The sequence below is a fragment of the Strigops habroptila genome, chromosome 14, assembly GCF_004027225.2.
Source record: "Strigops habroptila isolate Jane chromosome 14, bStrHab1.2.pri, whole genome shotgun sequence".
In the NCBI taxonomy this organism is placed as follows: Eukaryota; Metazoa; Chordata; class Aves; order Psittaciformes; family Psittacidae; genus Strigops; species Strigops habroptila.
The window spans coordinates 11847450-11861462 of NC_044290.2; the positions used below are offsets into that span (position 1 = coordinate 11847450).

Consider the following 14013-nt stretch of genomic DNA (forward strand, 5'->3'; position numbering starts at 1 on the left):
GTACTGCTCAAGCACTGCCTGTAAATCCAGACCTTGGTTTAGGCTGTCAACTAACTTCAAACGCAGATTTTCAGCATCATCTAAATAAAATCCCCAGTTTAAAGGAGGAAATGAAGCCCCATTTGTGACCTGAGCACCTGAGGGGGCAGGAGCCAGCCAGGGCTGTGCTCGCAGTGGCCACGGCCGTGCCAGAAGCCGGAGCACGTGCCGGAGCCACCCAACAGCTCCAGAAACCTTTTTCTGGGTTTCTAGGCTGGAGAAACCTCAAATAACTCCCCCGTGCCCCCCCGAACACATCACTTCCAGTGCACCGGGAGCCGCTGACCTAATTAGCAATGTCAGTGTGCGGCAGCGCCGGGCAAGGGGCTTGGTTTAAGATGCTGCCGCGGCTCAGGATCTGCTGCTGGCAGAGTGACGGCTCCTGCCTGGCCTGGGGAAGCTGCAATCCCAGGGCAGGAGCCTGGTCCCAGCGCCCAGGGAGCTCCGGTGGTGGTGGCTCAGCCAGGGACCCACTGGCTCAACCCTCCTGGCTGCGGTGATGAGTGATGCTGGAGCAAAGCTTGGCCACGCTGAGTCCCCCCCAAAGCCAGGCAATGACCATGCTGAAACCAGATCAAGTTACCTAACGGGTCAGACAGTACATTAGGGACAAGGAAAATGAAAGAGGAAACAAGATGCTGCAAAGTCCCCAGCTCAAACAGCCGCTGTCACCCCCGGCACAGAAAAGCCAGGGCACACAAAGGCCCTGCTGCTTACACTGACATCCTCTCACCGCCACTCCAAAGCTGACAGCTAGAGGTGTGTGAGGATGGAAAAGCATCTGAGAAATGTCAAGACCCGAGTTCTTTTCAAGCACACACAGCAATCGGTGTAGTTAGTGCAGGTGAAACGGTAACATCATCCCTGAGCTTCAGTCAAGCCTTTAAAAACCACCCATCCTACCAGAAACAAATTAGTTCAAACTGTTCTACCCAATCTAGGAACGTGCAAACGAGTCAGGAAGAGGAGCCAAGGGCAATGCCAATCACCATGAACACTACTGTGGAAATCATCATTACAGGTATTTACCAACCATGAGATGCATTTGCCACAGCCAGTAACACAGGTTGAGCGAAGGACCAGCCACAGGAACAAGAGGGAAACAGCAGCAGGCAGCAAGGCCACCTTCCAGGGGTCACCAGCCAGCACAGTGGGCACGGCAATGAGTTTTGAGACCAGACAGGCAGTAACACTGCAGGGGAGCACATGGTGGGCATGCTTCCTGCCAGCATGAGGAGATGCAGAGCAGGAAGGGGACTGTGTCTCTGCACCAGCCCCAAACACAGCTCAGGTCCCATGGAGGGACAGGTCAGAGGAAGGACACAAAGGAAAAAGGGGAAGGGAGAGCACTTTGTGGGCTATGCCAGTCCGTTGTGGCAGGCTGGAAGGAGTTGGAAGGAGTAAACACCAAAAGAAGGGAGGATTTATTTAGGGAACCACAAGGAAGAATAACTGGAAAGTCCTAGGATAAAATAAGAAAGAAGTTAGGCTGATTAACAGAGAAAAAGAATCTAAGCTGTTAAGTAGTCTCAAGGAAAAACAGCTGAAACCCTAGCACAACATATAGCCAAATTGAGGAAGACAAGAAGCCTGGGGATCCTCAGCCCCAGTGGCTCCCGTGGAAGGAGACAGCTTCTCCTTATTCCCAGAATTTACTCCTTGTTTGGAAGCTGGTGGACCCTGGAGCAGCCTGAGGGGAGATACTGTCGCCTCCTGGCACACTCCAGCCTCCATCATCACCCAAGTGTGTTACAGATGGAGAGGCAAGTTGGTTGGTTTGTTTAGCTGGACACAGCAATGTCCAGTGATGGATTCAAGCCCTGGGATACTAGTGGCTCTTCCCAGCAGAGCATAGCCGGGAAGGAGACCAAACCTCTCGTAGTAAGGCAAATAAAGTACCAGACCCAACCAACATCTCCAGCCAGGGAAGGCCTTTCAGGGCCAGCACCGCGGTGCCCACCAGCCTGCACCGCTCCAGCTCCATCCCGCAGCCTAACCCCTCCCCGGGATGCTGCTGCACTGACGGATATCAAAGGTGAAACCATACAGAGCAGCTCCCAGGGAGCACAGCCCGAGAGCTGCCCTGCTCCAAGGATGCCAGCCTGCCTTTGCTCCCCCGGGAAGGGCTGTCTCCCCTCGTTACGCTGCCTGTCTCACACATCTGCTCATCAGGACATCAGCCTCAGCCTTCCTGCACTGTTCCTGCAAAGTGCCATCCACGCACACATGTGATATTACATAAAACAGAGCAAAACAGCAGGCAAGCGCTCTCCCAGCCGGCTGTGCGGGGGTTTCAGGATCAGCTGCTTAAGCTGTTCCTCAATACAGGGACACCCTGATCAGCAATGAACAAGGCTGGGTACCAAAATGCTCCTCAGACACGGCCCTGACCCAAACAGGCACAGGGATCTGCAGACCAGCTTCCAGAAGAGGCATTTGAGGCATTTCAGCCCAGAGAAGTTTAAGATTTCCCCTCCCTGCACCCCCGACTACATTTGCAGGGTTTGGACACACATCCTAACTCAGAGTTACCTGGAGACACCGAGCTTTTACACAGTTCTTCCCTATTTGACTTTCACAGAAGCCCTCGTAACCTGGTTTGTGCAAGCTCCTTATCAGTTAGAGCTGCTTGACCTCTACCTAAAATTATTTCTCCTGATGGGAATATCAAATGAGGTTTCAATTACAAAAGCCTATAAATCCCCCAAGTTATTTGGCACAGTGGTATTTAATGCTTAAAATATTCCCACAGGAGCAGGTGTGGACAAAGACAAATCTGGGCAGCAGCTGAGCTCAGTGTCCGCAGCCCAAGACCCAGGTCGTGCAGGGTTGGGAGGAGCAGGGAGCTCCCTCTGCCCCCCTGGAGTTACCAATGCGGCTGCTCAACCGGCATGGACGTGCCAAAACCCCTTTTGCCCGGGTCAGGCACAGCCTTTCACCACAAACAGCCACCTTCAGCTTCGCTATTTAGGATGAATTACAGCCAGCTTTGTCTCAGGCTGATGGAGAAATCCAATTGTTCATAGAGCTAATATGATTTGATAAATAGTTTGAACCAACATAACTTCATTGTTGAGCTGCTGATTCAATCAAGGTCCTAAACCCATCGTGACCTTGATTTCATAGCTTGATCACAAGCAGCGTTTAATGAAATTACAGCAGTTTAGCTTCCCTGCCGATTGTTTCATCTTAATATTGTTTTCATTCTTCTCCATAAAAGACGCAAAGTGAATGGGATTACTTTATTCTCCCAGTTCTCAACACAGGTCAAAAAACCCCCCAGTAACTACATAACTAAGATGAGACACTGGAGGCAGTTTGGTGTCTCAGCTTTCATTCCTCGTGTTTAACAAAAGCTCAGGACTGATTCATAAGGAACAAAAAGCCTGGCTTTATTGCGACATTCAGCACTAACAACCCACAACCACAGCATCTCTTTTGACCATGACAGACAAAGCTTTGGAGATGGAAAATCACTCCTGCAGCCTAATTGCACTCTGAGCTGCTTTTAAGCTACACGAGTTGTCTTTACAGCAAACCACAAGGTGTTTTACATCCTCAACCATTTTAATCCCATCCTCACCTATTAAACTCCACAAAACGAGCACAGGAGACAGTGGCCAGATGATGCGGGACTCACAGACAACCCTGGATCAGCTCTCACCATGCAACGAGTAGCTGATGCAGCTCAGGAGACACCTCCTGCAAGTGTCCATGAGCACCATCAGGCTGCTGCCTGATCCTGAGCAGACCTCCTCAACCTCCATGTTCCCAAAGCTACTGCCCATCAGCCACAAGATAATCAGTTATGTGCAGTGCCTGCTGAATATCAGCGTTTATTTCTGCTTTATAAAGGGGGCTAATCTAAACTGAAAAGCCACAGGTGAGAGGTTTGGGCTGATTTGCTGGGCTTTCTGATCAATCTAGCAGAGCATGGAGCCAAACCACACCGGTACCTGGCTCAGGTGAGGGCTGCCCTCTGCCACCCAGCAAACCAGAGCCTGAACAAACCTCTCACCTCAGCAGAGTGAGGTGATGTTACAGAAACCACATCCTGGAGCTCTGGACAGCTCTGCCTCTCCCACCATGCTCATCTCACCCACCCATCTCACTCACAGGTGATGACGAGATGTGGTCACTTAACAAGTGGTAAAAAGGCAGAAAGGAGCAATTCTGCTTCCCGTAGCATTAAATACAGAGAGGGATGATGACAGAGCATCAGACTCCTGGCTGCCGCCTGCTACAGTAGCTTAAGTGGATGAGTCTTCAAAAGCAGAATAAGATGTTATTGCTTTATGGAAGATGATGACTGATGCAGCTACCAGGACGCTTCCATCCACAGCAGCTTCCCCCCATTACGAGACAAGTCATCTGCAACAGCCCATTAGGAGAGCTCCATCCAGTTGCTGCTCATCAGTCTGTGGTCCCCAGGCACCAGCCTGATGAAGTCTTCAGCTTCCCGCAAGCATCACGAGGTGCGTTCAGCAGCCTCCTTGGAGGCTGCCGGGGTTTTACAAGCCAGCTGCAGGGCCAGCTAAACAAACTGAACCACGTGAGAAAGGATTCTGAGGGGCAAAGCCCTTCAGTGCAACCCCAGCAGCTCTGCAGGTGCTCCTGGTTCACTAAACCTGGTTTCACTAAGCCCCACACAAAGCTCTCTCCAACACCAACGTAGCTCTGGGCTGGACCCATCCTTGCAGCAATCCCCCCTGCTCTCTGATGCCCTCATAAAGGTAAGAACAGCATCAAGGGTGGCCCCAAATCCCCTCTTTTTCCTGTCGAAAGGGAATACCAGCACTGAAGCAGCAAAGAAGAGAGGGAAAACTGCCCTCTTGGCTGAATTCAGCAATTTAACTTCGTGTTTTGATCTAGGTTGGGAAAAAAATAGCAGCAAGCAGTGGAACAGTCTCATAGCTCTTTAAGCTCAAAAGCCATCATAAGGCTGTTTGAGAGATAAGCGCTTCCTAAATACTTACTGCTGAAAGATTAAGAGAATGAAAGCCTGATCCTGTTTCCCTGCCGAAAGCTCCCATGCTAACAGGACTATCCCATCCCCACCACATCCCAGCAGGAGGATCAAGCCACCGCTCCTCTCCCACTGTATAAAGCCGATCAATGGGGTGGATTTTCTCCTCCTCTGACTCTGGGTGTGGGTTGGGGATCCCGGCATGGCAGCAGCCCGGGGAGGGGTTTGGCAGGAGAGGGGTGGCTCTGGCAGCAGTTTCGCTCTGTTGTCCCTATCAGCAGCTTTCACAGTTTGGGGATAACAAAGGTCTGATCCCCGCGCTCCCCACGCTGAGCCTCGCAGGGCTTTTCCTGCTCAGCAGGAATTCAGAGCAAGGGCTGGTGGAGACGATGCTGCTTAGGGGCGGTTCGAGCTGCTCAGCTCCCACCAACGGGGCAGGACACCAACCTGTGCCACACCAACAGTTCCTGCTCAGCTCAGCGCAGCCCCGGGGCTGTGAACAACCACGAGCTCCATGCAACACATCGTGTCTCACTGCGGGAGCTGCACGCCGAGCCGGGGTGGGTGACGGCGGGTGCGTTGTTCTCCTCCAGTGCTTGCTCTGATTCACACTACCAAGACAATGACTGATTCCCCAAGTTTTAGTGCAATTAATGTCACTTCCCCAGCACAACCTTTGTGGTAACTATCTGCTGATGGCTTTAAATGCCACCCTGTACACAGCCCCCATGAGGGAAATGCCACCAACATCTAGATCCCCTTCAGCAGGCACAGATCACTGACACGTTACTGGTCTATGGCATCCAAAGTAACAGGTCCCAGCACAATGTATGCTCTCATGCCTCACAGACAGGGGTAGGGATTTCTGGCTTCAGGGTTCATTGTCCCCTTTTCAAGGTCCTACTTGTGCTGCAATCATTCGGTGGCTTTAACTCAAGTAGCAGCACCCGTGCTTTCAGCCAGAGCAGGTTTGCACGTAGGTGCATCAATTATTTAAGATTCCCACATTCCAGGCGAAGCTCGAACTAAAGGTTGGAGACCTCAGAAGACAAACTCCTGCTGTGAACACATCAGTAACCCGAGTGCTGCAGCGCCTTGGCACATCCCGCTCATGGTGCCAGCACCAGCCAGGGATGCGCCCTGGATCCTCTTCATCAATATCCTGACCCCAAGTCCATCCCTACAGGAAATCCCAACACCCCAACCACCGAAACGCGCCCACCCTGCAGCCCAACCACGCACGCATGTGCCGTGAGGGACCCCGGCCCCGCGCAGCCACAACCTGATCAGCCACCGGCACGTGGTCGGCGAAGGAGCCCACACCGCGATCACACCGTGGTGATTCACCGCGGCCGCCCCGGCACACGCTGCCGCCCCGGCACATACTGAAGCAAACACCACCCAGAGGAAGGTGGATCTGGCACCACAGAAATCAGTGATCTTGTGGGGTTCATTCATTAAGGAAGGCTAAAGAGCACCGGGAGTGGTGGATCGAGCAGGTTCGTCACCACCGCACCGCCCGGCACAACGTCTGCCGTCAGCCTCCCCCTGCTCCGTCCTCCCCCGGGGCAGCCACGAGACCAACGCGCTCCATCACGGGCTGCCACCTCCTCCCTATCCACACCTCCCACACCACACCACGCTCCTAATGCTGCTGCCCCCGCTCCTCTGGAGAGAACAGTGAGCCCGTATCTGAACGCTTGCAAGAACCTGGCCACCTCTAGCACGTGGTACCCAGCACCTGCTGCCTGGCCCAAGGATGAGATGCTCATGTCCCCCCATGCCCAGGGTCCTACCTGCAGCTCCTTGTCAGAGTACTTCTGGGGGTTTTTGCTGCCTTGGCTCTTCTTCCGAAGCTTCTTCAGCTCTGCCTGGCACTTGTCGAGTGAGTCCCCTTTGCTCCTTTGCTCTGTCTGGTACTTTTTCAGCGCAGCCTGGATGTGACAGGAGAAAGCTCTGAGCAGCTGAAGCCAAACCCCTGCCTTGGGCGCAGCTCCTGCTGCCAAGGGTTGGCAGAAGCAAGCAGGACCCCCCCAGCCTTTTGGAGAAACAGGTTCCCCATGGCCCAGACAGCAAACAGGGGCTGCAAGGGTGACACTGGGGGAAACACTGTTCTGTGTGTGATGGCCAGGACCTATCTGTAAGCAGGGGCATGAGCAGTGTCTGGGCACAACCATCCTTGAGTGGGGAGCTGGGCAGCAGGAAGGGGAGACACAGTGATGCCCAAACCAATGCCAGGCTACACAAGTCCATAACTCACACTCAGGTACCGGGAGTCCAGCTCCACCTTCTGCTCCAGCTGCGTCAGGAGCTCGTTGTGGAAGGACTTGAGCTGCAGGCAGAAAGAAAAGACACGGTTCCTTGGGGAGGGCTGACAAACCCTGCCCGGGGAGCACTGGGCAGGCAGGGGAGAGGGTCTGTATGACAGCAGAGGCATCAAGGGACAGGCACTCAGAGAGGGACCCAGCAGGGCAGGAGTGGATGCACAAGCAGAGCAGACCCTCTGCAGTTCAGCAAATCCACTTCAAGGGGCTGGTGTCACCCAGACAGTACATGGAAACCCATTTCGGTTGGCTGCAGCACTGGCAGAGCCCGTGGCCAGGAGAGGAAACCCCGGCATGCCCAGACTCACCATCTCCTCCAGCTGGTTCTGGATCTGCCGGTGGACCTCTGCCATCTGGAAGAGCACATCTCCTGCAAAGACAAGATGCAGGGAGGGGGGTTGAGGCACCGAGCTCTGGGGGACACTCCTGGGCTGGGGCAGGCAGCACCCTGTTAGCATGGAGGGGACCGCAGACGAACCCATGCATGCTCCTGAAGTAGCCCCAGTGCCCATATTCAGGAGCTGTAGGCGAGGTGTTCACCTGAGACACTTGGACTAACACATACACCTTGTGTAGCATGAAGGGAAACAAGGGCAAGCAGCAGTGGGATGCCAGCACCCAGGGTGCTGTGGCCATTGGCCACCCCAGCTACGGTCACCTCTACCCATGCCAGCCCTTATCCCAGCTGAAGGGATGTGACCAAAGAGACAGAAACAATGGGACCAAGAAAGGTCCCTCATCTCAACCTGACTGTCCAGATATTGAAAGGATCAAGCAGAGTCAAGAAATGCTGCACTAACAATAGGGGGGAACTTAAACAGCACCGTTAGAGCCAGGAGCTTTGCCTGCCACTCTCTGGCTGCGCTCACAGCCCCAAGCCAAGCAGGGAGCACCCACATCCCTCTCCTGAGCAGCTGATGGACAGCCCTGGGACTCGGTCCAGGTCACAAGACACGGAACTGCAAACAGAACTCGGTTGATATTTGCCTCAAAACCACTGGACCTGTTCGACCTCAGGGCTGAGCCGTGCAGCGAGGGCAGAGCCGCGGGTCAGCCCCACAAACAGCCGAGGGATCCCAGCTCTGCCTCGCCTCTTCCTTCGATTCTCCTTGTCCAGCGCGGCAGTGATGGAGTCACACACCCACTGCGCTCTTCCTGGGAGGAAGGGCCGTGTCCTGCCTCAGCAAAAACCCCGTGGCTGGAGCCAGACACACACAGGAACTAGTAGGACTGGAGCCAGCGCTGCTGCACGACTAAAGGCACCATCTCCAGATCAGAGCAAGCTCTCGGGGAGAGCTGAGCTCCATCAGCTCTTTGTTAGGAAGAGTTAGGAAGCTCTTACTTCCAAGCATGGCAGCTTGAGGCTTCCCAGGAGGGAACCAGCCTGCGTGGAGCTGGTTGTGAACTAAAAGCCATGAGCTGTGTCTGAGCTGTTCCTGTCTCAGCAGCCAGTGCAAAGGAACCATTGGGATCCTCAGCCTACACAAAACCAGATGGTGGACACTGGGCTTGGTCAGCCCATCCCTGGTACACACTGGCCATGCGCCATCCAAGTGTCAACACCACTGGCTGATCAGGAAGAACCTGGCCCAACGTTTCTTTGCTCTTGTGGCTGGAGCAAATTGTACTTTGCACCATACATCATGTGTCAAAACCTTCTGCAAACATTAAAATCTGATCCCTTTTTGTCCTTGGCAGGCATCAGTCCCCTCTGATGCAGCCACAGAACCAGTTATGGCACTGGTAGGTGCTCACCCAGTGCTGTCACCAGGGCCACCCTGTGCCCAGCAATGCACAAAGATATAAGGCAGAAGCTCTTCCCTGTGAGGGAGCTGAGGCGCTGGCACAGGGTGCCCAGAGAAGCTGTGGCTGCCCCATCCCTGGCAGTGTTCAAGGCCAGGTTGGACACAGGGGCTTGGAGCAACCTGCTCTAGTGGAAGGTGTCCCTGCCTGTGGCAGGGGGTTGGAACTGGATGAGCTTTAAGGTCCTTTCCAACACAAACCATTCCATGATCCCACAAAGCAAAAGGTGACCAGGCATGGCTGCAGCTCTGCTCCTTCACCAGGACACCATGTGCCCGAAGTTCCACAGCCACGGACCTGCTGTGACTCCTGCAGGCGCCTCACAAGGTGCTGATGAAGCAGAGCAGCCCCGGTGCTCACACGCTTGTGGTGAAGAGCTGCACACACCAAGGGGGAGGTCCGGGCAAGGGGTCACCACCGCAGCACCGCCAGGAAGCTGCTCTCCGGTCGGGCTGCGACAGCTCAATCATGGGAAGTGCACAAATTCCCACTGCAAGGAGGCGATGACGCAACGCCGGCGCTTGGCTGAGATTCCGGTTTCAAGTCTATCAAGGCAAGGGTGGCTGGCTTGTTATTCCCAAAGCTCACACCACCCCCTCTCCCTTTCGCTTCCCGTTTGGCCAGAGTGGAAATCCCAGCTGGGAAAGCCAGCGCAGGGCTGGCTGAGGGATTTCTGAGTTCCCAACCCACCGGGGAGCAGGAACCAGAGTGCTCAGCAATGATACACCTATCCCCAAATCCAACCTCCTGCACCAGAACAACAGGGTTCTTCCCCCACCACATTCCTCACCCAGGGAATTAAGCTGTTCCCAGCAGCCAGGGAGGTGCGTGGTGTGTCTCTCAACAGATACTCATCTTTGTTTAGACTTTCTCCTCCATCACCACCCCCATGGCTCTTATCACGGTGAGCACGGGGTGTTTCAGCCCCACATCAAAGCCAGCAGCAGTGAGGAGTCTTTCCCACCCAGCACAGCATCCCTGCCACGAGTGCTCCATGTCCCAGCCTGGCCAAGGGGATGCTGCCGTGCTCACCACGGCCAGTTTGCTGTGCCATCACTGGTGGTCCAGCACAGCCCAGCACCAAGAGCAGCTCAAGGTGAGCACGGCGCTGCAGCCAGCGCGGTGCAGGAAGGCGGCTGGATGCCTGCCCAGCAGCACAGGAGCTTCCGCTGGAGTCTCTCCCGGACTGAGACAGCCCAGCCGGCTCCATAGGGATCGCTCCAGGCTCCCCGTGCTCTGCCATCACCGGGAGCCCATGTGGAGCAGCAGGATTTGAACTAAATCCCCTAAATCATAGCTGTGGCACTGTGTGAATTCACGTTTAGCACCTCCAACACCCCGATACCCGAGAGCACTGCTAAAAATCTTATTAGACATTAACAGACATTTCACCCTAAAACATCTGACTAACCCAGTGTGCAGCAGGGCAGAAGTTAAACTGTGACTAACAGATACCAGGGTAGGTGGAAGCTTAAATCCGGCCCCAGCTCACAGGAGGGCTGGCAGCATCATGGTTATGGTAGGTACTGTGTGGCACTGGCAGGACGTGATGGCAGGGCCAGGACCACAGCACACACCCCAGCAGCAGCAGTCACCCACACCACGGGCACTTTGCATCACCTACCAGTGGTATTTGTAAGTTAAACACAGTGATTACCACAGTGCAGCAGGGCAGAGAACAGGGCAAGGGCTTGGGTCACAGTGTGCATTGTGCACAGGGTGTGAGTGCCACACCAGCCTCGCAGCCAAAATGCACATCCTATAGGTCAAGAAACCCAAGGTTAACGTCTCACCTAAGCCCAGAGGCAGAAGGAAGCCCGGACAGCAGAGCCGGGGTTTCACCCGCCCTTACCCAGCTCACACACCTTCCTGCAGGCTGCCAAGCACACACAGGGAAGGAGGAGCTGCTATTTACGTCTGACTCACAGTATCGCCCTGGGAGAACTGTAGGGGCTATTGTGGGCCCTTCCCTACCACACCCAGGAACAGGCAAACAGGTTGTTCCACATCCCTCCCATCGCTATTGGCACCACGCAGGAGCCAGCTGCCCCTCCAGAAGGCAGAGCAGTAGGAACCCATCTCACAGGGTTTTGCTCTGACTTTTCAGAGCATCAAGATTTCCCCTCCTCTCCATCTAGATAGCAGCTATTTTGAATAGAAACACCAAACACTGCATCAGCAGCGGAGCCAAACTGCTCTGAACTGGAACATGTTGATGCTTGTGCAGGGCTGAAGCAGCCCAGCCTGTCCTGCAAGGGCAGTGGAGCCGGTGGCCAGGGGACCAACTCCCTGGCAAAGCCACTAGCTCCTGCTGCCACCGGCACCGGCGGTGCTTAGACAAGCAAAACAGCACCACAGCCTCCCCGGCACTGCTCCTTGCTCCTGCAAGATGAGGGATGCAGCACTGTCAGCATCGCTCACCATCAGATCACTCGGTCTGGAGATTCAGGTCCAGATCCCAAATACAGAGCATGAAACAGAGCCCAGGGGCTCAGCTCCCCCACTATTTCACATTGTGCTGGGCTTATTTTTAAGGGAGGCCAGGAAAGGTGATGGTGCTGTCAAGGAAGTAACCAAGCTCCAGAAAAGGAATATTAGCTCCTTAATGAGAAAAACCAATAGACAATAACAGGGGCAAATTGTTTGAGCTCCAGAAGCTCAAGAGGGAAAAAAAATTAATCTGCTTTGCAATGGCTGGTTAAATGCTGTTAGCTGAATCCTTTGATGCCAAGCAAGCACTTGAACCCGGGGAGGGATGTGCCAGCACATTCCCAGGGCAGGCAGAGATGTGAAAACACTGGATGCTTGGAGGAGAAGGGGCCAGGAGGTCCCTGCACCAGATGCTGCTCAAAAAAGGCAACCAAATGCCTTCTCTCAGACTTTGCTGGACAGGAGAGCTCCACTGCTTTGGGGTTTTTTATGGGGGGAGTAGGGTGAAGAGCATCAACCTTGTGCATGTTTTAGTAAATAAAGCATTGCTTCAGGGTGAAACCCGCCCCCCTGGGCACAGCAGAGCCATGCTCTCAGCCCAGCAGTTACCAGTTCCCCTTTGAGCACCCTGTGCACCCAGTTTCACACCTCCCATTTTCCACCAGCAGCAAGTGTGGCTGCTCACCCCAGCCACAGGTTGGGCACATCCCCACCGCTGCCTCCCCATCCTGCAAACAGACAGGCAATAGCTGCTCACACGTCACATCACGTGCTGCAGACCTGATCAAGCCAGATTCAAGGCAGAAACATGCTCCTGAACGCTTCTGCAATCTTTCCTCTTCCCACACATTAAAGGATCTCAATCCCAGCTCATAGACACAGCACGTGCCACAGACGAGCCCTCCAGCCACGGGGAGCAGCACTCCCCATCCCAGCACCTCATCCCAACAAGGCGGCTCTGGCTGCACCAGCGCTGACACTGGGGACGATCCGTGCGTGTGCAGTGGGAAGGATCCGAGTGTGGGGAAACAATCAGCTTCTCCATGCTGATTCATTCGCTTCCTCTTCAGAAGGGTTTCACTTACCACAGTCCCAGAGGACGGTACCGATTTGCTGATATTATATCAGCAACTCATCAGCACTATCATGGTGAGCTCTGCTCGCAGCCGCTGCTCCAGCCCAGCCTGGCAAAGCTTGAGACATTTACTATGTATTTATTGAGAGACAAGATAAAGAAAAAAGCAGAAGGCTTCCCAAGGCGCCCTGACTGGGGCAAGTTCAAAGACACATTCGCAGTAATTGGCTCCCTCGGGCTGAGCAGTTGCCACTGACACCTTTAGCAGGGACAGATTAGAGACCTGGGTGACCTGTGGTTCCCTGCGGTTCCCGACAGCCACCTCTGGATGTGAACAGACCATGTATCTGGATCATGATGTACAGACCAATGAGTCCCTGCTGCTGTATTGGTGGCACAGGATTACTTAGCACAGGAGGACACGTTTACACAGAGCTCACCTTCACCAGCCTGGAGCCACCCGGCTCAGACCCATGGGAACTGATCCATCTGCACACCAGCAGTCCCAGAAGGGGAAACAAAAACCTCCAGGACCCAGGGCTGGCCACACAATGAGCTGTGCTCCTTCCTAAAACCTGCCAAGCTCACAGCATTGCCAGTGGATGGCAGAAACCAGCCCTGGGACACACACATGGCCCCTCCATCCCTCCCGAGAGGATGGAGCATCCCACAGGAGCTTGTCCCGGGCACGCAGCAGGTAGGCATCCCTGGAAGATGCCACCACTGGAGGTGAAACCCAAACATTACACACAGCTGCTACACGTCAGGAACTCCAGCCAGGCAACATGCTCCTCGCAGATGCTCATTTCACAACCCTCCACCATTGCTTTCCCAAGCACAGGTTGGTGAGAACAAGCCCACTGCTTATGGCAGTCTGCTTGTAATCAGATGTGAAGGCAGTGAGAAGGCAACACAGACAGCAGCAGAGTCCCTTTCTGAAACAGGCAGCAGCTTTTAAGAGGCTTTTCCCTTGTGTTTCTGCACCCTTAGCAAGCCCATTCCATGCTCTACAGCAGCATCATGGACAGGACCATGCTCTGTGCCCAGCTCCAGCCACAGACCCCCTTTCTGTGTACAGCATGTCCAGTGGATACAGCTCTACCCCGCATCCCTCCATGATGCTCATCAGTGGTTTCAAAGCTGTATGGAGATGGTTTAAAACCTCTTGAAGCCCAGCATGCTTCACTGACAAACAGCTCCAGGATCATGAAGGTTCCACTGGTCCTGATTTTATTGTGCAAATTGTGCGTCAGAAGAAAGCCACGATCTACCAGAGGCTCATTTCAGCTCAACAATGGTTGACTAATTACTGCACGTCCTGCCCTTTCACAGCACTGAGCTTTAGTCAGAGCAGCCTTCACTAATTCACAGGGACC

General features: G+C 54.3%; 1 protein-coding gene across 7 annotated transcripts in view; it reads right to left on the reverse strand.

Moving 5' to 3' along the window:
• Positions 1 to 14013, reverse strand: part of BAIAP2 (BAR/IMD domain containing adaptor protein 2) — a 44288-nt gene that overhangs the window by 16392 nt on the left and 13883 nt on the right. For all 7 annotated transcript variants that reach the window (XM_030506197.1, XM_030506192.1, XM_030506194.1 and 4 more), the window contains exons 4-6: positions 7638 to 7699; positions 7266 to 7337; positions 6802 to 6939 (exon numbers count right to left, since the gene is read on the reverse strand). In XM_030506197.1, the coding sequence (XP_030362057.1) occupies positions 6802 to 6939; positions 7266 to 7337; positions 7638 to 7699 (272 nt within the window). The remainder of the gene's footprint in view (positions 1 to 6801; positions 6940 to 7265; positions 7338 to 7637; positions 7700 to 14013) is intronic.